The sequence below is a fragment of the Cetorhinus maximus genome, chromosome 12, assembly GCF_964194155.1.
Source record: "Cetorhinus maximus chromosome 12, sCetMax3.hap1.1, whole genome shotgun sequence".
Lineage (NCBI taxonomy): Eukaryota > Metazoa > Chordata > Chondrichthyes > Lamniformes > Cetorhinidae > Cetorhinus > Cetorhinus maximus.
The window spans coordinates 49,000,724-49,028,660 of NC_135890.1; the positions used below are offsets into that span (position 1 = coordinate 49,000,724).

Sequence of the window (27,937 nt, forward strand, 5' to 3'; positions counted from 1 at the left end):
TTCCATAAAAGCCAGGATTGATACCAGACAGGTGGCAGCACTTAGAAGCATAGAAAGAACAAGGAATGACTCTCACCTTCTACTAGAGAAAAACAGTGGGTAATGTAGTTCTCAAATGTACTTTAAGAACTGCTGCTTGAATACTGTAAGACTTTAAATCTAACTTATACTTAAATAATATCATAACTGCTGCCAACATGGAGTCAGCTTCAAACTATTAACTGCACAATCCAAAGGGACTCCAAATGTATTGCAATTCGCAAAAGCATTACAAATGTTGTCTAAGCATCACTGTGAGAGATCAATTAGTCTAATTATGAGTGAACAGTGAGAAGTGTAGCAGTAAATACTATTTATTTCAGAATTATAGCTGAATTTTGTGGAAAAAGGCACCATGAAACTATACAAATACAATATCAAATCCTTCCAAATGGATTTAAGTTCTCAAATGTACAACATTCTTCAGTTCAACAGGTTTTCATAAAATTACAGCAAGATAACAATATTTAAAGTTCAAACTGTGAAATAAACTATTTGCATGTGAAATCTTTTAGTGTCTGTACGTAACATAGATATGACATTACATGGAGGAAGTGGGGTGGGGGGTTGTCAGTGATACATTTCTAAATCAACAGGTCCCATGCCAAGGGCAGTGGGGTTGTAGTCATCTTTTGAAGTACAACTTTCTGGTCAAGTTTTAAGACCAGAATTGTGTATTTAATATGAAAAAGAGATTGCTTCATTAGATCAATTGCATCTTCTACAATGACATTTGTACATTAAATACCAGTCACAGAAAGAGCCCCATCTATTTGTCTCATTACCAAAACAATCTTACGGATCTGAATTTAAATCTAAGACAACACTGACTCAATCCTATTCCCTTTTATCATTCCACTACAGAACATGACAAACCAAGTTTACTGCATTAAGTCTCATTACAATAAACTGAGCAGAATATTAAATTATATTCATCAAGAAGGATTACAATCAACATGTGATTGCAAAAGATACGCTTAATTTTCATGGAGTCACAATGATATTTTTACATAATTCTGTTCTACCCCACAGTAGTAAAACTCAGCAAAATGTGTTCATTAAATCTTGTCCTTTTGGGAGTCGTCCTTCACTGGTCCATCAATTTGTGCCTTCTGCGCATAATTTCTAAAAACTCAGATGATCGCTCAGTGGCTTCCTAAAATCAAAAAAGTTTCAAGGTAATGACACTTCACTAATGACTATTTCCTTCGTCAAAAGATTCTACTCCAGAGTCACAACCAGCAGCACTGAGTTTTTCTTGCCTCCGCTTCATAATCTCTTCCAATTCTGAGGTCCCACGTTTATCCTGAAATTAAATATACAAGTTTTAAAATTGTGGATAGTCCAGGGGCAGAGGTGAGGGGTTAGAGGAATGAGGAGAGGAGTGGAGAACTTCAAGTCAGCACTAATTTAGTAACTCATTGTACTTGTATTTAAATGCCCTCTTACGCATGCATTAGTTTTCCTCCACATGTATAAACTGAACTTTAATTTGTATTTTCTTGCATTTTAAACCAGTTCTCTAATTTAGGGTTACCAAATCATATTTAAAATATTTCCTCAACAGTTATCAATTTACCTCTGTGTAAACTGAACAATCTGGTTTTCCAGACAGATTTACTGGACTATTAAGTTTTTTTAAAATATATATCAATCAATGCCAGCTCTATGGTGACTGCACAATTAGCAATTTCAGCAAGTCTTTCTGCTGACTGACCTTACATAGTATTTTGCACTTATGTACATAGTAAACATTGTACATAGCAATGAAAGACTGTTAATCTTGAAACTGGAGAGTTGTTTCAAAGAGTTGGCACAGGCACGATGGGCCTGTAAGTTTCTCCAATTCTTATTTAAATGGATACAAGCTTGTATATATCGAAAGAGCTAACTTTCTATAACCATCCATTTGGCCTTTGAGTTTCCACTCTCAGTAAGTTCATTTATGAAGGTGATCAGAGTGCCATCTATTGGTTATAGCTTTAATGATCAAATTTTATGCATCACTTATTCCAAAAGAGCTGTGAGGTATAACTGGCAAAAAGGCTGGGTTTCCTTTTATTCATTCACTGGATGTGGGTGCCACTGGCACAGCCAGCATTTATTGCCCATCATTATACAACAGACTGTCTTGCTATGCTATCTCAGAGGGCCATCAAGTGTCAACTACGTTGTTGAGAGTCTGCAGTCACGTACAGGCCAGACCAAGAAAGGACGAAAGGGCATTGTGAACCAGGTGAGTTTTAAAATTATAATCTGGTAGGTTCATGGTCAGCATTGTTGATACTAACTTTTTATTCCAGATTTATTTAATAAACTGGAATTTGAACTCAGATCATTAGTCCAGCCCAACAACCACAATACCCCTATCTACGAAGTGAGTGCTAATTATTAGCAACACACCTCCTCTACTTTTATAACCACACTGCCACAATGAAAAGTCACTAGGCTTTCAAAAGACTAGACTTTATTTTTCCCTTGCTCCCATCCAGCCCACCATCTGCCTACTGAAGAAGTGGTTTTGAGTTTGCGATCTGGTTTCCTAAGTGCCAGCTATTCTCTGAAGGGCAGCTCACAACCATTCTTCTTGTAGCAGGTTTGATTAGATTTTGGAAGGCATTATGGTTAATCACAATGTCATGCACTGTTATACTGTATATTGTAATATTGTAGAAAGTCTGGAACTTAGAAAGAACTTCATAGACTAATTCAAGACCTATATTACAACTAAATGCACAAACATAGCAGTACAGAAACAGAAAAAAAGGGATTGTGACAGCATCCTATAGCCAGTCAAAATATTTTTAAAGCATTTGGGAAGAAGGACCTTAATACAAGAGCCTGATCGGTAGGATTTTTAAAAAAATTAAACTGTGTGAGTAATCTCTTGTCAAGCTACAAATACATTGTATACAAACCATGTCAGCTATTCAGGTATCTCCATTGCTAATATAATTTTCTTTTCATTAAACTGGGAATATTTTTTGCTCCCAGGTAGCAGTGCAGATTATGGCTGCATTGGTACTAATATTTCCATATCTATTTCCAAAATGAAGGGTTTGCGAGAGAGTTCAGGAGTTATTTGGGAAATTTACTTGTTAAAAAATATAAATAAAAGCTTGTTCCCCATCCTAATTTCCCTCCAACACAAAAAAATTTAGGATTGTTTTTATAAACTGTCAGGGAAAGTAATGTATATATAGGTGAGCTTATCAGAATCAGTTTTTAAGGAAGACTGGCAAAACCACCTATGGTGGAAAAAGGAGAAAGATACAATTTTTTTTGTTACCAATGCAAGTACCTTAGGCAAACATTACTGTCCTAATTTTTTTTCACAGAAGAGGTAACAATTAAGGAAGTTATTTTAGGGTGTAGGGTAGGGGAGAAATGTGGAGCACAAACATGTAAATACATTGCTGTGGCAGTCATTACCCTTTGAGTACTGACTCGTTTGTTTTCCAGCCAAGAAATCCATTGTTTGAAAATGTTCCAAGTCAACAAGTTATTTGCCAGGTTTCTCTGGCCATTCATTAAAAGGTAGATTTGGGAAATGTGTACCACCACAAATCCTTTAATAGTATTAGAATTAACTTTTTTTAAAAGGCAATTTTCAATTGTGATAACAAACATACAATGGCAGTGCTCAAAGGGTTTTAAGGTTCCTTTTTGTTGACCAAGCAAGGTTGCATTTCAAAATAAATATAAACAATGACAACTAGCAAAAAACCTGTTATATTTAAAACCAGATGCAAACTTTAGAAGTAGTCATTATAACAACTTAAAATTAGGAATCGCATGTTGAAATTTACAACAGGGACCAGGTAACTAATTCCAATTTGTAATATCAATCCAACCTATTTGGACCCGAAAAAGGACTCTAAGACCTGCCAATTTAAGCAAGAAAATTAAGTATGATCTTACTGTTACTTAAACTTGAATAGTAAGAGATAGTCAGGACCCGTGGAGTCAGCAGAGCACCTGCAAGTAGGAAGACAGCAAGAAACCACAAAACAAGCCAACAAAAACCCAGCCAAAGACAATGAAGAAAGCTTTTAAGCAGTTCACTGCAGCCACAATTAACAGAAGTAATTCTTAAAAAGTCAAATGTAAAACATATTGAACTTCTGTATCCAAGTAACTTATGTAAATTAGAAACAATAGAAGTCTCAATACCAAGTCCTGAGGCACCTCACTCAGTACTTTCATCCTTTGTATCCCTTCTACAACTACCCTCTTGCTATTGTTGTACCAGCAGTTTTATTTTACTGTTACAATGAACCTTAGCAGCTATGCTTCTTCCCCCTCCCATCTTCCCCCAGATCTCTCTTTGTCCCTCATAACCTCTCTCATGTTTCTACAATTTGTTCCATATATCCCAGTTAGCCCCCTGCTCCCCTCCCCCTGGAGGATTTCTACATCATTTCTCCTCTATTTTGCTTTTAATTTGTATGCTTAATACCATCACCTTTCAACATAGAACAGGAAGGAGGTTTATGATTAGATGAAGATTCATATAGAGATATTTTTTTCCCCTTAAAAAATTTACTTGCAAGTCATTTAACAGCAATCCATTATTCACTTAAATCCATTATTCACTTACTCACTGGTTTAGCATAAAAAAATGCTATTTTTGAGTTTAAACTTCAAAATGTCTGAAAAGAAATCTGGTGCATTAGCCAGACTTGTTGCATAAAGCTTAAAAATATAAACCAGGGATTTAGTTACTGTACTGACTTTGGCTCAGGAATTCTGTGATGGGAAAGGGCTTGGTATTGTGGAAGTCAGTGCTTGCATTGTGTTCAGTTTGAGATTGCTGTAAGATGACAAACCTCGAACTGAGAAATAAAGCACTTGGACCTATTCTTTCTGCCAGGTGAAGTTTTTGCTTGCGTGACTTCCAACAGCAAAACATCTTTTAAGTGGTAACAAATGGTGCAAAAATATGCATCAAATTTTGTCAATCCTGGTAAACAGAACCCATTCCACTTTTCAACTGAACAATAGGCAGACCCAATCATCAATGCTTTTTTCTTTCCCCTCATAAAATCACCTTTTAACACTTCTATAAATCAAGTCATATATTTAGCTTCATTTGCTATTGTTCTTCTGTTCTTTAGTTGTTGCATTTTTCCTTATTAAGATTCATTTTCCTCTTCTCAAATCACTCTAATGCTAACTGTCAGTAGTGAAGAATACAGACAATTGGACACCTGTTTCAATGGCACTGCACTGTGGTGGTGAAGGGGAAAGAGGGAAATGGCAATCCTAGCTGGATGGCATAACAGAAGAGAAGGGAGAAGTGAGAGTGGACTGGGGAATTGAGGGGAATACAGTTGGAAGAGCAGAGCAAGGGGAAAGAGATTTTGTGTTTTGCAAGATTAAATTCTGTTACTGTTCATTTTCCCTTGAAAATTCCAAATCAGTGTCTTGATTAATATACATTCTTCCATCTATGTGTAAGGCCCAGATACACAGGTTAGGATAAATAACCGACATTCAGCAGCATTGAAAACACAATGCATCTAGGAGATTAGCAAGACTTGAATGGGAGTTTGTGCAAAAAGAAAAATGATAAGAGGGGTCATGTACTCTGGAAGGAAGGTGTTTTTTTTCATCACAGACAATTAATTAAATTATTCTGCAAAAATAACAATTTCTTCTTTAAATGTGCATTTAAAATCAAAGTGACATGTGGACATCATGCAATATTCTGTTGTTTGTCACTATAAGATGAGCAGTCTTTTACAGAACTGGACGTGAACACCTGGAGATACCAGTGCCAAAACCAGGAGGCTGTGAATATCAACCAAATCAATGTATCAAGAATTTAGAGAATGTTACAGTGGAAGACTACCTTGGGAATAGCAATCATAGTATCATAAGGTTTAGATCAGTAATGGAGAACAAGGAGCAATCTAGAATAAAAAAGCTTAACTGGAGGAGGGCCAATTGTTTTAAATGTATATGTACAGTTCTAGTTAAGATACATGGACATAGTCGTGTTACGAGTTTAATAAAGCATTAAAGTATACCTCCAATGTAGCCTTCTGTACTGTAACCTGACTGTAAACCCGAACACCATCTTCAGGACAAACAGTCTTTAGCTCATCCTTGTTTAGGGAGAAGAGTTGTGCTCCTGAGAGTACTCCCAAACTATTCACAGTACTGCAACGCAAAACAAAAGGTTAAATAGGAATAATACGTTGTTTCCTAAGCCAACACTTCAGTGCAATACTGAGAAGCTGCATTGTCAGAGTTGTTGTCTTTTGGATGAGACAAAACAGAGACCTCATCTGTCAGTTCAGGTGGATGAATGACACTATTTTAAAAACACCTGGGACTCTTCCTGGTATCATGACCAACACTCTGCCCTTCAACAAAAGCAGATTAACTAGTCAATCACCTCAAAGATGTTTAGCGACCTTGCTGTGCACAACACTAGTTGCTATATTTGCCCTCAAAACAAGAGACTGCACGTCAAAAATAATCCATTGCTTGTGACATGCTTTGAAATATCCAAACCACATGATATGAAATTAGAGCAGCAAGTTCTTATTTGAAATTACATGTCAAGATGAAATATTAATTGTGGTAATCTTCATATTTTAAGAATTTTTTGATTATACATTAAGATGGTATCAAATCAAAACAAATTCTTGCACTCAGATTCAGCGCTCAAAAGGGAACTAAATTTTCAAAAAGCTCAAAACTAATAATTGCAATGGATTTGAAATTACATTGTACTAAGTAGTACAGCTTTTAGTGAAAGGAAATGTTTATATACAATTAACTTCACATAGAATTGGTGAAATGAAGAATGTTACAGTGGGGGAACATCTCAGGTATAACAATCATAGTATCAGTAAGGTTTAGATTAGTAATGGAGCAGAACAAGGAACAACCTACAATAAAAGTGCTTTAGCTGGAGGAGGGCTGATTTCAGAGAATATATGAGGGATCCGGCCCAAGTAAATAAGAGTCAAAATCTGCCAGCAGAATTACAATGGAGTGACAGGCATTCTCGTCTGGGTACAGTTTAGGTGCATTCCCACAAGGGGCAGGGTGAGGGGCAAGGGAGGGCGGGAAAAGGAGGTTAACCGAAGCCAGAGCTCCCTGGATGCCAAGAGTTAGAGACCAGTGTGAAGCAGTAAAAGCCAACAATAGATACATCATATATAAAAGCTAAAAGCTACTGCGGATGCTGGAAATCCAAAACAAAAACAGAATTACCTGGAAAAACTCAGCAGGTCTGGCAGCATTGGTGGAGAAGAAAACAGTTGACGTTTCGAGTCCTCATGACCCTTCGGCAGAACTGAAGTATAGTTAGGAGAGAAGTGAAATATAAGCTGGTCTAAGATGGGGGGCGGGGGGAGAGAGAAGTTGAGGGTGGGGTGGTTGTAGGGATAAGCAAACAGTGATAGGAGCAGATAATCAAAAGATGTCACAGACAAAAGGATCAAAGAGGTGTTGAAGGTGGTGATATTATCTAAGAAAAGTGCTAATTAAGAATGGATGGCAGGACACTCAAGGTACAGCTCTAGTGGGGGTGGGGTGGAAAGACTAACAAAGTTTTAGTTTTAGATTTAAAAATAATGGAAATAGGTGGGAAAAGAAGAATCTATATAAATTTTTGAAAAAAATGGGAGGGGGAAGAAACGGGGTGGGGATGGGGGGAGGGGGAGTTTAAGATCTAAAGTTGTTGAATTCAATATTCAGCCCGGAAGGCTGTAAAGTGCCTAGTCGGAAGATGAGGTGCTGTTCCTCCAGTTTACGTTGGGCTTCACTGGAACAATGCAGCAAGCCAAGGACAGACATGTGGGCAAGAGAACAGGGTGGAGTGTTAAAATGGCAAGCGACAGGGAGGTTTGGGTCTTTCTTGCGGACAGACCGCAGGTGTTCTGCAAAGCGGTCGCCCAGTTTGCGTTTGGTCTCTCCAATGTAGAGGAGACCGCATTGGGAGCAACGAATGCAGTAGACAAAGTTAGGGGAAATGCAAGTGAAATGCTGCTTCACTTGAAAGGAGTGTTTGGGCCCTTGGACGGTGAGGAGAGAGGAAGTGAAGGGGCAGGTGTTGCATCTTCTGCGTGGGCATGGGGAGGTGCCATAGGTGGAGGTTGAGGAGTAGGGGGTGATGGAGGAGTGGACCAGGGTGTCCCGGAGGGAACGATCCCTACGGAATGCCGCCGGGGGGGGTGAAGGGAAGATGTGTTTGGTGGTGGCATCATGCTGGAGTTGGCGGAAATGGCGGAGGATGATCCTTTGAATGCGGAGGCTGGTGGGGTGATAAGTGAGGACAAGGGGGACCCTATCATGTTTCTGGGAGGGAGGAGAAGGCATGAGGGCGGATGCGCGGGATATGGGCCAAACACGGTTGAGGGCCCTGTCAACGACCGTGGGTGGAAAACCTCGGTTAAGGAAGGAGGACGACATGTCAGAGGAGCTGTTTTTGAAGGTAGCGTCATCAGAACAGATGCGACGGAGGCGAAGTAACTGAGAGAATGGGATGGAGTCCTTACAGGAAGCGGGGTGTGAGGAGCTGTAGTCGTGGTAGCTGTGGGAGTTGGTAGGCTTGTAATGGATATTGGTGGACAGTCTATCATCAGAAATTGAGACAGAGAGGTCAAGGAAGGGAAAAGAAGTGTCAGAGATGGACCATGTGAAAATGATGGAGGGTGGAGATTGGAAGCAAAATTAATAAATTTTTCCAGGTCCCGACGAGAGCATGAAGCAGCACCGAAGTAATCATCGATGTACCAGAGAAGGAGTTGTGGGAGGGGGCCGGAGTAGGACTGGAACAAGGAATGTTCCACATACCCCATAAAGAGACAGGCATAGCTGGGGCCCATGTGGGTACCCATAGCCACACCTTTTATTTGGAGGAAGTGAGAGGAGTTAAAGGAGAAATTGTTCAGTGTGAGAACAAGTTCAGCCAGACGGAGGAGAGTAGTGGTGGATGGGGATTGTTCGGGCCTCTGTTCAAGGAAGAAGCTAAGGGCCCTCAGACCATCCTGGTGGGGGATGGAGGTGTAGAGGGATTGGATATCCATGGTGAATAGGAAGCGGTTGGGGCCAGGGAACTGGAAATTGTTGGTGTGACGTAAGGTGTCAGAGGAATCACGGATGTAGGTGGGAAGGGACTGGACAAGCGGAGAGAGAAGGGAGTCAAGATAACGAGAAATGAGTTCCGTGGGGCAGGAACAGGCTGACACGATCGGTCTGCCAGGACAGTTCTGTTTGTGGATTTTGGGTAGGAAGTAGAAGCGGGCCGTCCAAGGTTGGGCGACTATCAGGTTGGAAGCTGTGGGAGAAAGATCTCCAGAGGAGATGAGGTCAGTGACAGTCCTGGAAACAATGGCTTGATGTTCTGTGGTGGGGTCATGGTCCAGGGAGAGGTAGGAGGAAGTGTCTGCGAGTTGACGCTCAGCCTCCGCGAGGTAGAGGTCAGTGCGCCAGACAACAACAGCACCACCCTTGTCAGCGGGTTTGATGACAATGTTGGGGTTGGACCTGAGAGAACGGAGTGCAGTAAGTTCAGAGAGAGACAGATTAGAATGGGTGAGAGGAGCAGAGAAATTGAGACGGCTAATGTCACGCCGACAGTTCTCAATGAAAAGATCAAGAGAAGGTAAGAATCCAGAGGGAGGGGTCCAGGTGGAGGGAGAATATTGGAGGTGGGTAAAAGGATCCGTTGAACGGGGAGAGGACTCCTGCCCAAAGAAGTGAGCACGGAGACGAAGACGGCGGAAGAAGGGTTCAGCATCATGCCGAGCCCGAAATAGATACATCAGCTTGATAATAAAAGGGAGATTCAGGCTGAATATAAAAAGCGCAAAGTGATAAAGGAAATTAGAGGTGCAAACAGGCAGTAAGAGAACAGACTGACATCTACCATAAAAGGAAAGGCCTTTCGTGGGGATATTAACAGTAAAAGGCTTGTCAGAGGAGCAGTGGGAATGATAAAGGCCCAAAATGGAGATCTATCGATGGAAGCAAATGGCATGGTTGAGATGTTAAGCATATTTTGCATTGGCACTCGCCAAGAGGACTTTGCCATAGCTATGGCAAGGAGGTTATTGGGTTACTGGATAATGTAAAAAAAAAGATAAAAAGGAAGCGCTGGAAATGCTGACAGTACTTAAAGTGGATAAATCACTTATTTGGATGGGATACACCTTCAGTAGCTGAGGAAAGTAAGGGTAGAAACTGTGGAAGAAATAGTCACAATCTTCCAATCCTCCTTTGACATGTTGTGGTGCCAGAGGACTGAAGGATTACAGTAGAGCAGAAATGCTGCAATGATATACTTCATGTAACATGTGACAGCACATCAATGTCTAATTAAATGTTGTCTGTTAGAAAGCTTTATGTTGCCTTTTGGTCTCAGACAGTAAATATGTGGCAAGTTAGAACTCTGCACATATAATGTGCTACATATCTGAAACAGAGGCTCATAATTGGGAATTAGCGAAGTTTCTTCAATTACCAGGGACTCATCTCAAGTATTATCATTTACAATAAATAACAGTACATAATCTTCAACTGAAGTTTACTTTGTGAGGCGTACCCACAAACTGAGTATGTGGCTGTTTGGCAAAGGCGACAACAATGCTTTTCCAGCTTTTATGGAAAGAATGCATTAAAATCAGAATAGTACAGCACAGAAGGAAGCCATTCATCCCACCGAGTCTGTGCTTGCTCTTTTGAAGTCTCGCTCTTTCCCCATACCCCTGGAACTTATTCTCTTTCAAGTATTTATCTAGTTCCCTTTTGCAGGCTATTACTGCATCTATTTCCACCACCCCAATCAGGCAGTACATTGCAAATCCTAATGCATTTTGTGCAAATAAGCTTCCTCTCATGTCACTTCTGGTTCTTTTGCAAATCACCTTAAATCTGTGGCCTCTGGTTATCAACCCTTCAGACCAGTGGAAACAGTTTCTCTTTAATTACTCCATTCAAACCCTTCAAGATTTTAAACACCTTTATCAAAATCTCCTCTCGCCTTCTCTGTTCTAAGGACCACCTGTTCCTCCACTCTATCCATGTAACTATAATCCCTCATCCCAGAACCACTCGAGTGAATCGTTTCTGTACCATCTCCAAAGCTTTCACATCCTTTATAAAGTCTGGTATGCAGAATTAGACATGATGCTCCAGCTGGGGCCTAACCAGTCTTTTTTATAGGTTTAGCATAACGTCCTTCCTTTTGTACTCTGTGTCTCTACTCAAAGTCCATGATTCCAAATGCTTTGTTAAGCTGTCCCGTCATCTTTGTGCACAAACAATCCTGGGACTTGCTCTCTTTGCACCCCCTATAAAATTGTAACATTTAGCTTGCATTGTTTTTCCTCAATCTTCATGGCAAAATGCATCATCTCTCACTTTCTGCCATTCACACCCATTCCACTAGCCTGGTTTTGTCCTATTGCACTCTACCACCATCTTCCTTGTTGTTTGCTACACTGTCATCCTCAAATTTTGAAATTGTGCCCTAAATGTAAGTCTAAGTCATTATGTAAATAAAAAAAAGCAGCATTCCTAGCACTGTAAAAGAGGTGGTTGTCAGAATAGAGGGCCAGGTGAAAATAGAGAGAGACGGTATTAGAAAAGCTGAAAGTAATTAAAGTGGATTGTCACCTGGTTTGGACGGGATGAATCCTAGGTTGTTAAGGGAGCCTGAATAACAGCCATTCACCACAACTGTTTTCTATCCTTTAGAAACTTCTGCTGCTACTGTCCCTTTTGCCCCTTTGCTTCAATTTTGTTAACTAGTTTGATATGTGGTACTTGATCAAAGGTCTGTCAAAACTTAGAAACCAAACGGTGAAAGAAAGAACACTAAAATCAAGTCTTCATTCACTTAACAGCTTTTAGTTGCAGAAACACACGTCACATACTATGCACTTCCAACAGCACAGGCATCTTTCACCCTCCTCCTATGAGAGCCCAGATGAGTCCACAACTAATAACCTCCACCTGAATACCCATTTGATATACAACTAACAAAGTTCTCTTCCTTGGTAAACTCTGAAGCAAAGTATTCATTTATCACCTCAGCCATGGTTAGCTTGGCAGCTAGTGTGCAAATCAGACACCAACAGCATGGGGTTCAATTCCTGTTCCGACAGTGGTAGACTCACGACCAATCTCTGCGCCCAACCTGTAGTTAAAAAAACACGGCATTTTGCTGTGGTTTGGCGAATAATCGCCAGGAGCCTGCCTTTAGGCAGGGAACTGGAGAAGGTGACGATCTCAGCCATGTCTTCAGCCTTCAGCAAGGGATCTCTATTTTGGTCCTGAATCAGCCCCACCACTCCTCGACAATCCTTTTACTGTTAATAAGCCTATATCTTTGGCTTCCCTTCTGTGATAGCCATTGCAATAAAATACATACATACAAACATAGGCATTAGGAGCAACCGTAGGCCATTTGGCCCCTCGAGCCTGCTCCGCCATTCAATAAGATTATGGCTGATCTGATTGTGTTCTGAGCTCCACATTCAGCCTAACCCCGATAACCTTTTGACTTCCTTGTTAGTCAAGGATATCGACCTCTTAATAAATATTCAGTGCCTTAAAAATATTCATTGACTCTGCCTCCACTGCTCTCTGAGGAAGAGGTCCATAGAACCACGACCCTGTGGGAGAAAAAATTTCTTCTCATGTCTGCCTTAAATGGGAGACCCCTTATTTTTAAACTGTGTCCCCTAGTTCTAGTCTCTCCCACAAGGGGAAACATCCTTTTAGCATCCACCCTGTCAAGTCCCTTCAAGATTTTATGTTTCAATAAGATCACCTCTCATTCTTCTAAACTCCAATGGATACAGGCCCAGCTCATGCAACCTTTTCTCATAAGACAGCGCCCCCCCATCCAAGCTATCAGTTACATGAACCTTCTCTAAACTACTTCTCATGCAATTGTATCTTATCTTAAATAAGGAGACCAAAACTGTACCCAGTGCTATAGATGTGCTCTCACCAATGCCCTGTACAACTGTAGTAAAAATCTACTTTTATATTCCTTTTCCCTTGCAATAAATGGCAATATTCCATTTGCCTTCCTAATCACCAGTTGTACTGCATACTAACCTTCCTGATTCTTGCACCAGGACACCCAGATCTCTATGAACCAAGCTCTGCAATCTCTCCATTTAAATTGTATATTGCTTTTCTATTCTTCCTGCCAAAGTGGACAACTTCACATTTTCCTGCATTATACTCCATCTGCCAAATTTTTGTCCACTCACTTAACCTATCTGTTTTTTCATTCATGGGAGGTGGGCAACACTGGCTAGGCCAGCATTTATTGCCCATCCCTAACTGCCCTCGAGAAGATGGTGGTGTGCTACATTCTTGAACCACTGTAGTCCATGTGTTGTAGGAATACCCACTGTGCTGTTAGGAAGGGAGTTACAGGATTTCGACCCAGCGACAGTGAAGGGCATTCCTTTGCAGACTCAAGTCCTCTTCATAACTTACTTTCCTACCTAACTTTGTGTCATCAGCAAATTTAGCAACCATACATTCGATCCCTTCATCCAAGTAATTGATATGAGGCCCCAGAACTGATATCTGTGGCACTCCTGCTCAGCTTGTTGGGATACCTTAACAAGTAAAACTACACAACCAATCTAATTTGCCTCAACAGACACATTTCTCCATTCATAAATGTAAATCAGGGTCATCATGCTACTATGATACTTACTATGCCTACAAATGAACTAGTTCACCAATTTTGTTTCATGGACTTGTTTCATTTTTGTACTTCATTCAACTTTGATTCTGATATGTACTTACACAGCATTAAATCCCTTAGATCGTAGCCATTCTGCTACTTCTTCTGGGGATGAATCGTAGGAAATACCAACTGTAGAACTGTTGCTTCGTAACACTTGAAATTTCTTCTGTGCACCACTACGTCCAATTGTAAGTCTATGCGCCAGCTCATCCTGCACTTCTTCCATATGAGATTTTCGTCCTATAATTAGTTTCACAGAAAACACCCAATATAAGGTTCTGTAGCCTTCTAGAAGCAATGCTTTTCAAAATGTCAGCTTTAAAAAGAATTGCATTACAATGAAATCCCTGATTTCAATGATAAATTAAAATAATTGCAAAGCACATTTGAGTTCAGCCAATCTGCCTTGCACAATGAAATTTCAATGAGCAGTGGGGTACAGGTATTTAGACTTTGAAGAGATTCTCAGTATTCTCAAGATCTCCATCAAGCGTAACTCAATTTTGGCCCTATTCATTAGCGAAAAACAAAAATCACTGCTCCTTTCAGCACCCAAAGCAGGTGCAATTTTTGTATTTGTCAGAAAGCAGTAGTGGAGGAATCTTGTTGCACATATAGCACTGCATAGAATCTACAGCACAGAAACATATCATTCTACCCAATTGGTAGAAGTTTTTTATGCTCCACACAAGCCTTCTACCACATTAATTTATCTAATCCCATCAGCAAATCCTCTATTCCTTTCTCCCTCATGTTTTTAATCTAGCTTTTCCTTAAATGCATCAATGCTATTTGCCTCCCAAATTCCATATTCTAATCACTCTCTTGGTAAAGACATTTCTCTAATGGATTTACTGACCCTTAGTCTGGACCCTCTGCTAGTGAAAACATCTTCTCAATATTTAGCCAATAGAGGGAAGATGGTAGCATAGTGATAATGTCATTAGACTAGTAATCTCGAGGCCCTAGCTAATGCTCTCGGGACATGGGTTCAAATCCCACCACAGCAGCTGATGGAATTTAAATTCAATTAATAAAATCTGGAATTGAAGGCTAGACTCAGTAATGGTGACCATGAAACTATCATTGATTGTCATAAAAACCCATCTGGTTCACTAATGCCCTTCGGGGTTAGGAAATCTGCCATCCTTACCTGGTGTGGCCTATATGTGACTCCAGATCCACAGCAATGTGGTTAACTCTCAACTGCTCTCGGAAATGGCCCAGTGAGCCACTCAGTTCAAGGGCAATGAGGGACGGGCAACAAACGCCAGTGAACCCTTTTTAAACATCACCAAAAATTGGAGCTGAAGTTTCCTAACAATGACTGCCAGAAAGGGTTCATCATAAATGCAGAGAATACAACGCAAGAAAAATATAAATGGAAAACATGGGCTGAATCTTCATCTCTAACTGCACAAAAAAGCTAAAAGGTCCTTGGTATTCAATTTCAAAATACTAATGATCCAGATTCTGATTAATGGAGTTCAGCTTGAACATGTAGGTACCTTCTGCTATCTTGGGTCACCCATCATAGAAGATGCAGAACCTACCAAAGAAATTTGGGCTAGACATAAGGGTCATTGCATTGTGGACACACTTAAGAGAATAAAGTAGCCCTTGTGTGGCTGGTGATAATGTATGGTTGTGAAAGCTGGACCAAGAAGAATAAGAGCATTTGAAATGAAAGGACTCAGGCAGATATTACATGTGTCAAGGATGGCCAAGCAGACAAATGAGTGGGTGTTTGAGAAAGCTGGTGTTTAGAGGAATTGTTCGAGGCAATGATATTAAGGAAGCTCACATATTTTGGACATGTAATGCTAATAGGAGGGGAGTGTTTGGCAAAAAAGAGGTAATGCAAGGCAAAACTTTAAAGGTGATCAATGATGGAAGGGCAGTGGATGTTATCTACATGGATTTCAGTAAGGCCTTTGACAAGGTCCCTCATGGCAGACTGGTACAGAAGGTAAAGACAAACGGGTTCAGAGGTGAGCTGGCAAGATGGATACAGAATTGGCTTGGTCATAGAAGACAGAGGGTAGCAGTGGAAGGGTGCTTTTCTGAATGGAGAGCTGTGACTAGTGGAGTTCCGCAGGGATCAGTGCTGGGACCTTTGCTGTTTGTAGTATACGTAAATGACTTGGAGGAAAATGTAACTGGGCTAATTAGTAAGTTTGCAGACGACACCAAGGTTGGAGGAGTTGCAGATAGTGAAGAGGATTGTCAAAGGATACAACGGGATATAGATCAGTTGGAGACTTGGGCGGAGAAATGGCAGATGGAGTTTAATCCGGACAAAAGCGAGGTAATGCATTTTGGAAGGTCTAATACAGGCAGGAATTATACAGTAAATGGCAGAACCCTAAGTGCATCGACGGGCAGAGGGATCTGGGTGTACAGGTCCACAGGTCACTGAAAGTGGCAACGTAGGTGGATAAGGTAGTCAGGAAGGCATATGGCATGCTTGCTTTCATTGGCAGGGGTATTGAGTATAAAAGCTGGGAAGTCATGCTGCAGCTGTATAGAACCTTGGTTAGGCCACACTTGGAACATTGCATGCAATTCTGGTCGCCACATTACCAGAAGGATATGGAGGCGTTGGAGAGGGTGCAGAGGAGGTTTACCAGGATGCTGCCTGGTCTGGTGGTTATTAGCTATGAGGAGAGGTTGGAGAAACTTGGATTGTTCTCACTAGAGCAACTGCGATTGAGGGGCGACTCGATAGTAGTTTACAAAATTATGTGGCATGGACAGAGTAGATAGTCAGAAGCTTTTTCCCAGGTTGGAAGAGTCAATTACTAGGGGACATAGATTTAAGGTGAGAGGAGAAAACTATAGAGGAGTTGTGCGGGGCAAGTTTTTTTACGCAAAGGGTAGTGAGTGTCTGGAATTCACTGCCAGAGGTGATGGTGGTGGAAGCAGGTACGATAGTGGTGTTTAAGAGGCAGCTTGACAAATACATGAATAGGATGGGAATAGAGGGATACGGACCCCAGAAATGCAAAATGTTTTAGTTTTTAGTTGGCGGGCAATATGATCGGCGCAGGCTTGGAGGGCCGAAGGGCCTGTTCCTGTGCTGTAGTTTTCTTTGTTCTTTGTTTGTTGCTGGAAAACGTGCACAAAGAACGCTCAAGATGGCATGGATGGCAGAACGTGGGCTGGCCTCTCCATAGGACAGGGAGTGATGGCAGCAGAGAATATAAATCAAAGGAAAAAGATTGTTTAGTGTGGCCAATTCTCAGACTGTGGAAGCCACTCAGTTAAGGGAAATTAGGGAAGGACAATAAGCGCCTGCCTTGCCAGCAATGCACACATTCCATGAATGAACAACGAACAGTATAGGTCTGATTTAACAATAATTGCATGGAACCTTGACTCTACATACTTAAAACAACAGGCACTTTTTAAACCTTAAATTCTAAATATCCAAAAATAACCATTTTGTCTTGAGCATGCCAACCAAAAAGGTGAAAGTTACACTATAACCACAAAGTCCTCTTAAAATAATCTAATTAAACTATAACATGGGAAGAAACTTTAAATGGCTACAAAAAACTTGGTGTAGTTTTTAAGATTGCTCTTGAAGTGATATTTGATGTTTCAATAAATGAAAATGTCTTTTAAATCCAGTATTTATAATATGGATTGATCTAAATTGAGCTCGAGGGCCTGTGACCAATTGATTCATGGAGCAGTACCTCAATGGGCTAGCAAATGGTACCAGATTTTCTGGTAAATCAATGGTGCAATAGTCAACAACCACCGCATGTGTTATATTTTACATATAATTATCTATTAAGAAGTTCTGAATAAGTTGAGAATTCTTTATTTTGCCAAACAAATAAGATGGGACTGAACTTTGCTTCTCTCAACTTACGGTTGAGTAATGTGTGTCCATCCTTCTGAACATCCTTTTGTGCACTACTGCTCTCGATAGAACTGCTACTGTTCTGACGACTGATATTCCTAGAAGATCCTTTAACTACACCACCCGCAAACGAGGATGTAGGGGAGGCTGAGATATGTGCTGGTGGGGGAGAAGGAGCAGGTGGTATTGGAACAGAAGATCTTGCAATGTAATCCATCTTCTGTTTCTGCAGATGAAAAGTATGTTTAAAATTATTACTTGTGCCAAAAGTGAAAAACGTTTAGTAAATCCCTAAAATCTAAAAGCTGTAATGGGATTTATTAGCCATCATCATTGTAGCTTGAATTTGAGATCCAAAAGATTCAGTACATATAAATATAGTTCAAATAATGAAGGGCAGCTTTTCTAGTTTGCTATACTAATCTGGAAAACAATGAATCAATCCTGTCATTTTCCAGTATATTTTTTTCAGTAATTAACTCATCGCCTGTCATTGCAGATACCATGGGTAATTTAATAATTTGCTTCAAAAAGCTTGGATGCAATGTGCCATTTGAGAATTTAAAAAATCAAAGTCCCTCTAATTGAAGTATTTGCTGTTAGCTGGAAACAAAAAGATATATTGGATCAAGGAGCATCCTCAATAACAAAAACTTGCATTTATATAGAGCCTTTAACCATTGTAGAACGGCCCAAGGCACTTCACAGTGGCATCAAAAAAACAAATGCTTGATGAAAGAGGTAGATTTTAGAGGAGTCTCAAAGGAAGAGTAGCATGAGGAAAAAGTAAGTTGAAAGAAAATTAAAACTTCATACACTTAGAAGTAAACAACTCCAAGCAGAGGTTCAACTGGACACCATCATACTTGACTTTTTGGTATTACAATGTTTTACTGAGCCAAAATTTATAACTGCATTAACAGGCAAATCAGGGCGGGGGCTTGTGGCAGGAAAATCAACAAATCAGAAAGTAGCTTCTCCAAACAGTACAATTTCCTAGTCTTTATTATAGGTGCAGAGATAGTTTAGAACTTGCTTAAATGAATGCACAGTAAGCCTTGTATATTTAGCGGCACAATTACACGCATTTAAATACAATACACATTTCCATGCATAGTTTAATGAAATCACTGTATACTCTGAATGAACGGTGTCTGTAATAGGAACATCTCTCAAAGTTTGGTTGCTTGGACTAAGAAAAAAGCAGGTTGGGGGAGAGCATGGGAGGGTGAGACAGCTTGTATGCCCATGGATTCAGAGGTTAGTTGGGGTTGTGGACATTAGGAAGTATCCCCGTACTCTGCCAAAAATGTTGTTTAGGGAGGTGCTGCTCACTGTTGGTGGATGAGTTGCTGCACCGAAGAATTGTGTTGTGAACTCTCTCTTCATATCTTATTTGCTCTTGCTTTCTTGGGGCAGGGCTTCAATTGCCACATGCCAATCTTGCAAGATATTGCTGAAGTAACAAGATGCTTAAATCCTTACAGAATTCGATCCGTTTTCTGCGTGCATCGGATTGGAACTGTAACCCAGTGTCCCCAACAACACAAAAACAACCAAAAATTCAGAACTCTGTTCAGATTGTTGCCTAAAGCCAGATTCCTAATAATGTGCTTTGCAGGCTATTTTAAAGTAAACAGAACAATGAAGGGACAAAACAGTTAATCAACAGGTGAGTTAGCCAAGTACCAATTATATAAACATATCTGTAGTCAGGATTAAAAGCTAATTGCTGACAGGAAGGTTTAGCATAAACACTTAACTATTAAAATTCAAATGCAACTATGCTAACATTTTCAAAAATATTGAAACAGACTTGAGGTTTACCCTTCAGAACAATCTCATTCTTCAACGTCATGATCACAAGCAAAACATACAAAGTACCTCAGATAGTTCTCCAAGTAATTGCTGTCAGCAGATGATTGAAGCCAATGAGAACCAAAACAAAACAAAAGCATGAAATGAAGATAAATGTATAAACCTAAGTAATGAGAAATGACGCTAGTTTACATGCCAGCAGTGATGGAGGGGAAACTTCAAACAAAAGTGTTTCATGTTTGCTCATAAATGACCCATCCTCAGACATGCACAGCAAACATTTAGACACAAAAATATAGATAACACCAAGCTGCAGTTTCAGTTTGAAAGCAGATATCTAATGTACCTGGAGATTCATGTGTGCTGTGTGAAGAGATGTGCAGTGTAGCCAGGACTAAAAGTGTATTCTGTTCTTACAATACTATATCATAATAGCATTAAAATGTTTACCTTGAGCCAAGCTGCACATGTCTGCTCAGCACTACATAGCTGCAGGCCACTAGCAATTTACATATTGTTAGTACTAATCACATAGCGAAACTATTCTGCCAATGTGGAAGAATTTGAATGAAACCTCTAGTTGATTTTTTTCCCCATGGGTTAATTATTGGATATCAGCAAGGGGAAGGCCAACATTACTATACTTGTGAGAAGAAAGTAGAGAATATGGTATTTACAAGACTTGACTTGCACAAATGCTATATTAGCCCTAAGGGAAAGCAGTGGAGAAAACATTTCTTTTTAACATACTAATTAACTCAGGTTCTCCCATTTTAAGCTCTGTTGTTAACCAAAGCTATATTTTACAGGTCTGGGCCTTTCACCAATGACATCTGACTAGAGCTCAACACGTTATAGAAATGTCTGCTAACCATTAATAAATAATAGACAATACCAGGGACCATAATTGGTGGAATAGTTACAATTTGTCTAGGCCAGTAGTCACATACACCAACAAATTTTTGAGATTTACACTGTGGATTGAAGTGCCTAAATTGCTTTGACCCGACATTTATAATTTAAGATCCACTATCCATCTAAACAGCATTATACATCCTAAATCAATTGCTGGTGTCATACATGGCCCAAAGCCAAAAGAGTTGAAATAACATCTTGAACCTAAGTAACTTGTAAGAATCTTTTAAAAAAAAGAAATGGTCAATGGTTCTTTTAACTCACTGAGCACCTGAAATTGTTTTGTGGAAGTTACGAGTAGAAATCCAGTACATCATATTATGCTTGGCTGCACTTCTTCAAAAGGGGCTTTGCCAACTGTTGAGCTGAGAACGTGTCAAAACTAAGTTAAGTTGAAATTTAAAGCACACCAAGTAATGTGGATCATGCATGTGGGATTTTTTTTTGACAAAAGCAATTTAAAATATGGTTAACCAAGGATATCACTCCAAATGCAACTTAAATACTCAACAATACTTTTTGTTGAGCAGTCATTTGATACATCTTCAGTGCAGGATTACTGAAACTGTATCAAATGACGCCAGCACACAACTGATGCAAGGGAAAAAGTAGCCCAAAATTAAGTGTAGCTTTCTTCAATTAGGCTACCAACACCCTTGGCCTGGCTTCTGAATGCAGTTAAAAATTACTTTTCCTCTTCTCTTCATTAGTTTCTTTTTGTCTTTTTACATCCACTTACACCAACCAATCCCCATTTCCCTAGTCAAACAGGTGATTTATTCTAGGTTCAATCTCTGCCACTTGACATGGTCACAAAACGATCAGAGATCTATAGTACCTTACCTACAAATTTTTTCCTCCTTCTCCAAGGGACCAGGAATAGGAATCCAGCACTAGGGGGACTGAACAAAAAATATTTGCCCACCCTTTGATACCATAGAACACTGGAGCGTTAACATGCGTGACCACCTTTGTTAACATTTACTCCATTCAAATTTAATTTAAAAAAGTAACTGAGGCAAACTGAAACCACATTTGCGAAAGAAATCAGGCCAAAGGTTATAGCTAAAAGCGTAACTTGGGAAGCTTCTATAGAATGCTTTTAGCTAGGGGACTATTAAAGGACCAGATAAAAGATGCTTAGGTTTGGGAAAATCCACTCATAGGGAAAATCATAGCCCTACCTTAAACAATTCAAATTCCTTTTTTGGCATCAACAGCTGTCGAGGCAGTAGATAAAAATGCAGTTAACTGGATTATTTGGTCTGCTGGGCAAGAAAAAATAATAAAAGCTACATGATATAACATTTACCTGAATGGTCTGACTGTAAAGGCCTTCAGGCACTCCTTCACCAGGCTCATGAGGGTCTCTCAGTACATCCAAAATGTTGTTTGGCACATACCCTGACATTCCACTCTGGTTTTTCACTTTCCACCACTGCTTCTTGTCGTCAATGATCTGTAACAATGTAACGTCATCATATCAATATATTCTGCAACAGGATAGCACCATAATTCAAGCATGCCTAGTTTAATACTTAAAGCATTAAACATGCCTCACATTAGAGCATAGACCCATGCATGTAACCTTTCATTTCTCGGTAGCAAACTAGGAGGTGGATTTCTTCCACCTGTAGCTGAAGAGTTGAAATTACTGGGAAGAATGCAAGTGAAGTCAAGCCAAGGAAGATTTAATCGCCATGGTACTCATTCTTATAGGGTCCATTTTCCATTGTATCGCTTTAAGCGGAAAAATATGCTCCAGTACATAAGTACCAATGATATTGTCTTCCCATAACAAAGTATGCACAAATATGATTATGAAATACTATCTTCCTGAAATCCAAAGCTAAACAAAACAGCTGAAAAATACAGTGTACAAGATGTCTTACCTCCAGTAGATCATCTTTCATAACAGAGAGCTCATTGTTGTTTCTTGCTACAAAATCATACTTTGATTTGGCAAATTTCTTAGGCTCCACATTAACATGAGTTTCATAATTTCTTTTAAAAATGAAATGAGAAATATTACATGAATTGGAAAACATGGTTTAAGTCATAATGATAATGCAGAAGTACCATAAACAATAGAGCATTAAATGACTTTACTGAAAGATCAAAGACATCTCGATTGCTATTGTTCATGTGGTTATAATTTGTGCAGAGCTGTGAGGAACATACTGCTTAATCCAATCCAACTCAAATCATATTTTCATTTAGCAAAGTGACAAGTGTAAAATATTTAAATCATCAATCTCATGAAAAATAACTACTGAAACATAAAATTAAATGACAATTCTAAAGTAGTAAGCTATAAAGAAGACACCTGAAGATTTGTTCATTTAGTACATATCACATTCGTTTGTCCTTACTGTGATAAATATTTTGTCAAAGAACTAATTGGGCAAACAAAACATCCGCTGTATCCTTGATATCACATCATTAAAATGAGAAACCAGCTTTTAATTTGTGATAAGGGTGAAATAAGAAAAAGGCCAGTTGGTCCCTCAAGCTCACTTGTTGCACAAATTTTACAATCTATACCAATCATAGACTACCCCATCCCTATAACCTTCTGAATTCTAAATGGAATAACTCCTATCTACAATAGCAATCATCATACCTTCAGGACATTCACCCAACAAGCCTACTATTGAACATAGCCTGCCACTTCACACAAATCGACCTGTGCATTTCATTAAATATTTAACAATCAAGCTCCATGTAAAGGTCAATGATGCAACTTACTTTGCTAGGCGCTAAAGCCATTTCACAATTAATAAAACAAGAGATGAATGCAAAATCATCTAGGATTTTTAAAATTTAAAGCAACTCATATGAAATGGACTAAAAATGGCAAAAATCTAAAAAAAATCTCAAGCTGCATCTCTAACAAAACTAAGTAAATATAGTTGCATTTGAGGTGTCATCTAAATATGTACATATTCAAAGATTAAGAATTTATGGAAGATCATACAGTACATCCGATCGAACACTTCTACAACGCAGGTATTAAATTGAAATAAAGTTCTTAAATTAAATGGAATACAAAAGAAGAAACCTATTGTCAAGCCAAGTGCCAGCTGTGCAACAGAAATTCAACGCCACTGCTCCAATGTTTAGTTTGCCAGAGAGATTATTGGTAAGCATTCAGGCTACTACAAAAATGAAAATATTTCAGTTAAATTCAAGCCCTTTTTCGCTAAATGTGTATTTGCTAAACTACAAAGTGCTATGGAAAGCAGTTTTGACTTTGAAACACACAAAATCAGCATAAATCAAGAGAGTCTTAAGCAGCAGCACAGGGAATAGTTCAGGTTAGAAAATGGAGCAGATAAAATTAAAAGTTAAATATGTATGCTGGGAAAACAAAGCAAGCTGTTACTCAAAACAAGCGAGCCAAAGAATCTGAAAATGTAAATGATTAAACCTGTAATTCCACCACAAGCCAAAATAAAGCTCCATACTAAAAGTTGATTTGTGGTGTGTGCCAAGCAGTTAGTAAGATACAGTATTACATGCCTCAAATTTGCCATGCATTTGAATGGCAATTCAATTGAAAACTTTATTAACGAAATAAAATACCTTTAATGCATTGTTATTGAACCTCACCATGTTTTACCTTCAGCATAGATTTAAGTAAATCTCATGCTGCATTTGTTGTAGTTCTGTCTGTACATTCTGTAATCCAAGTTTCTAGCCCACTTGTTCACTTTGCAAATGGATCAGTCTGGTAGTCAGAATAATGAGTTTGATTTGCTTGCCTTGCAATTACAGAAGAGGACCTGTTTGAAAGACTTAGCAATGGATTCCTTGCAGACCAAGAATGTAATAAGAGGCAGTTGGTCTTCAAATTGACAGATTAGAAAAAGAGGAATTAACAAGGAAATCAAACTTATTTTTAATTTTGACCATGGGAGATTCCAAGAACTTCTAAAGTTCCCTCAAGCATTTCCCTCAATTTTCCCACTGACATAATTTCCATCTGATATTTTTAGGAGTGACTAACAAATTTATCTGATGGGCATGCATGGGCTAAGGATTTTTTAAAATTGCAGAGTGGTTTTTTTAGTGTTGAATAGAAAGCTTAGTAAACATACATTACCAGCTTTGCTGAGAAAATGTTCCCTCCTTACTTTGGTGCCATAAAAATCCAACATGGGTTCATGAGATTGCCAAGACGACTGAAACATCTGAAGCAACAGCTTATTTCAAATGCAAGACATTTCAGTGATTCTTCATTGTACAATATATTGATCATTTTTCTTAATTATTCCATTGCATCAATAGATTTCTCCCCACCACCACCCCACCTCTTTTTAATTTTCTCCCCTACTTACTTTAAAGGGATGCATCAAGCTGGGTATTCTACAGACTGAGGTTGGCCTCTGATGTCTCATACCATTACCCTGCATAAGCCTATATAGTGATCCCAAAACGACAGATGTTCAGATTTCCGGTGAGCTTGCTCAACAGAATCTGAAGTAGGAACCCAGGCATTTTTTTCCCTTTCTAGGCTAAGACACTAATTTAATAAAGAAATTCAAGGAGGCTTAGAAATTACAATTTGAGCTGGCTAAAACACATAAGTAGATTGAGCAGTGGCAGGTAGATTTTAATGCAAACATTAAGCATAAAAATGGCTTAGGCCAGGGACTTGAGTTTTATTTGATTCAATATTCCACATGCTCAACTAAGTGCACAGCAGCAATCACAATGCCTGCAGAATTTTGGTTATGCAGTACATGTCAGAAGGAGTTTTGAAAAAAAGCACAAATATTCTGATTGGACCATACCTTCAGTACTGCATGTAAATTTAGTTACTGAGACACAAGGGAGGGCTGCAAATGTTACACTCCTGTTCAAAGCAAAAGAGTGGGAGAAGCCAGGCGACTGAAGTCCAGTCAGCCCAATGTCTGTGGTGCGAAAACTTCTCAGACAAAATTAATTGGCATTGGCAAAAGCATGTGCTAATAAAGTCAGCACAAATTTGTTAAAGGCAAATTGTCTTTGACTAACTTGGCCAAGTTGTTTGAAGTAATGGAGAGGGTTGATGAGAGTAGTGTAGTTGTTGCTGTGTATATGGACTTTCAAATGATGTTTGGCAAAGTACTATGGGCAACACTTTGCAGGAGCAGGAACAAGCGGGCAGGCTTCCAATCGGCACCCCTGGTCACCATTTTACGTGGGTGCTCCTTCAGCTTGACGTGCACCAGGAAGCGCTATGTGCTCCCTGTGCTTTGAGGGGGGGGGGGGGGGAAGAGAGAGGGGGAGATTCCCTCAGCTGGGAGTGTGCTCTTTTGCACAAGTGTGCGAAAGAACGCACAGATCTCCCTGAGGTAAAGTGCTGCCTCAGGGAGATCGGCTCACATTTAAAACTTTGAATAAAGACTATAAAAATATTTCCCTGCCATGTCCCCTCATGTGACACTGTCACATGAGTTGGGACATGTCCATAACTTTTATTGTAAAACATTCTGCCTTTTTAAAATCATTCATGAAACCTCATCCCCTCCGTGGATGAGGTTTCATGTTTTTTCACAAGCCTACCTGGACTCCCTGCCTGCCAACCTTAAGAATGGATGGTAGGTCCATAATGAGCTCCATTGGTTTTTTAATAGCCTTAATAGGCCGTTGACAGGTTGGCGGGCACGCATCCGAATCGGATGCGTGCCCGCTGAACTGACAAGCTAAATGAGGCGGGGTGACGTTGGGACGCACGCCCGTTGTCACCCCACATCATTTTACACATTGGCAAGCGGGCCCCGCCCCCTCTCGCCAACTGGAAAATGCTGGCCCTTTCTGTTGGACTGTGGATTAAAATTACAATAGCTGCAGTTTGAAGGACATGTCTACTCGAACAGTGTGAGGGATGTATACAATGTTGCTGTCCTAGAACAATGTGCCATGAAAGACAGGATGGTGCCAAGGACAAGCTTGGTCTAATGGGAAACCGCCTGGCAACAACGTTTTAATTCGCTCCTGATCAGGTGGGCGAGGTTTGAGACACCAGTGCAGCAGAATAGCTCCTAGCCTGAAAGGGAAAAACCTAAAGCCTCTGCCTCCTGTGTGTGTCAGATTCCAGTAATTCTACAATAAAAGCTAGCTGGTTTTTTCTCCTCATATCTCTATAAATTCGCTCTCTCTCTGAAAACCCCATCAAGAGGCAAAAGGGAAAAATCACGGTTATAGATATTGAAAGGCAAGTGCTCAACCGATGAATTAAATACTGAAAGTGCTGGACGACTGCCTTGTGTCATCAACAAAGAACTGAAAGGAATTTGGAAGACATTGATCAAAATCAACCCATCAAATCCTATACTCTGGAATTGGTGCTATTGAACTGTTTTATCCCACCCTTAAAATCCATGTTTTTGTGTGTCTTGTATGTGTGTATATAGGGATTTAAGGGGTAGAGTTTCGGTTATAGAGTTAGAAATTAGCAGTTCATATTTCTCTCTTTTGCCACTGGTTAAAGACGATTTGTTCAATAAACAGCTGTTTACTTAGTAAGTTTACAAAGCTGGGGCTTGTATTCTGTTAACCTAAATTTAAAAATTAGGTGGGTTGATCAAACTTTCTAATTTGGCACGGCTCGGGGAGAAGGGGGCTTGATATTGCAGCACACCATCTCCAGTGAGTTGTGGCATTGCTGCCTGTCCTCATTTTTCCTACAAAAATGTATGAACTAAATAGTGCAACTTTTTTCCAGGGAAGAAATACCTGGAGGTGTTTGTATACAAAAGCTTTGATGGGGCAGGACAAGTTGTGAAGGCTGTTTAAAAAGCATATGAGATCATTGGCTTTATAATGAGTGGAATTTATTACAAAAGCAAGCAAGTTTAACTAACCCTTCTTAAAACATTGATTAGCCCTTAGTTCGGACAGTGTGTTCAATTCTAGGCAGACTTTTGGAAGGATGTCAAGGCCATAGGGAGGATGAAGAAGAAATTTACTAGAATTATACCAGGGTTGAGGAACTTCAGTTATGTGGAAGGGCTGAAGGAGTTGGGCATGTTCTCCTTACAGCAGAGAAAGCTGTAATTTAATAGAGCTCTTCAAAATCATGGAACATAAGGAGGAAGTATTTTCTGTGGCAGATAGGTTGTTAACCAGAGGACACAGATTTAAGGTGACTGGCAAAAGAACCGGAGGTGATATGATTAAAATGTGAGTTGTTGTGATCTGGAATGCACTGCCTGAAAGGGTGGTGGAAGCAAATTCAATTGTAGCACTCAAAATTAATTGGGTAAATAGTTGAAGGGGAAAAATATTACAGGGCAATGGGAAAAGAGCAGGGGATTAATTGAGTAGTTCTACCAAAGAGCCACCACAGACATGGTCTGAATGGTTTCCTTCTGTGTGGCATCATTCTATGATTCAAGCACTGTAACCAATGCAGAGAAGTCACAAGGCTGATCCCTCATGTCAAATAACTAGGAAAGAAACCTGGGCTTTTTAGCCTTAAAAGGGGTGCCAGAGAAGTAGTCTTATGCAGTTAACTAACATAGTTAAGGGAATGGCAAATTCTGGAAATTACTTCAAGTCAAATTGTA

The 27,937-nt window shown here is 39.7% G+C and overlaps 1 protein-coding gene across 2 annotated transcripts in view; it reads right to left on the bottom strand.

The window, feature by feature from the left end:
• Nucleotides 1-331: 331 nt before the first annotated feature.
• eps8a (EGFR pathway substrate 8a, signaling adaptor) overlaps nt 332-27,937 on the bottom strand; it is a 160,845-nt gene continuing 133,239 nt past the window's right edge. The window contains exons 17-23 of one of the 2 annotated variants that reach the window (XM_078553567.1): nt 22,274-22,385; nt 21,694-21,840; nt 21,566-21,601; nt 17,658-17,874; nt 13,837-14,017; nt 6,072-6,204; nt 332-1,345 (exon numbers count right to left, since the gene is read on the bottom strand). In XM_078553567.1, coding sequence (XP_078409693.1) covers nt 1,232-1,345; nt 6,072-6,204; nt 13,837-14,017; nt 17,658-17,874; nt 21,566-21,601; nt 21,694-21,840; nt 22,274-22,385 — 940 coding nt within the window. In that variant the 3' untranslated portion in view covers nt 332-1,231. The remainder of the gene's footprint in view (nt 1,346-6,071; nt 6,205-13,836; nt 14,018-17,657; nt 17,875-21,565; nt 21,602-21,693; nt 21,841-22,273; nt 22,386-27,937) is intronic. The other variant, XM_078553566.1, reaches the window with a different exon arrangement.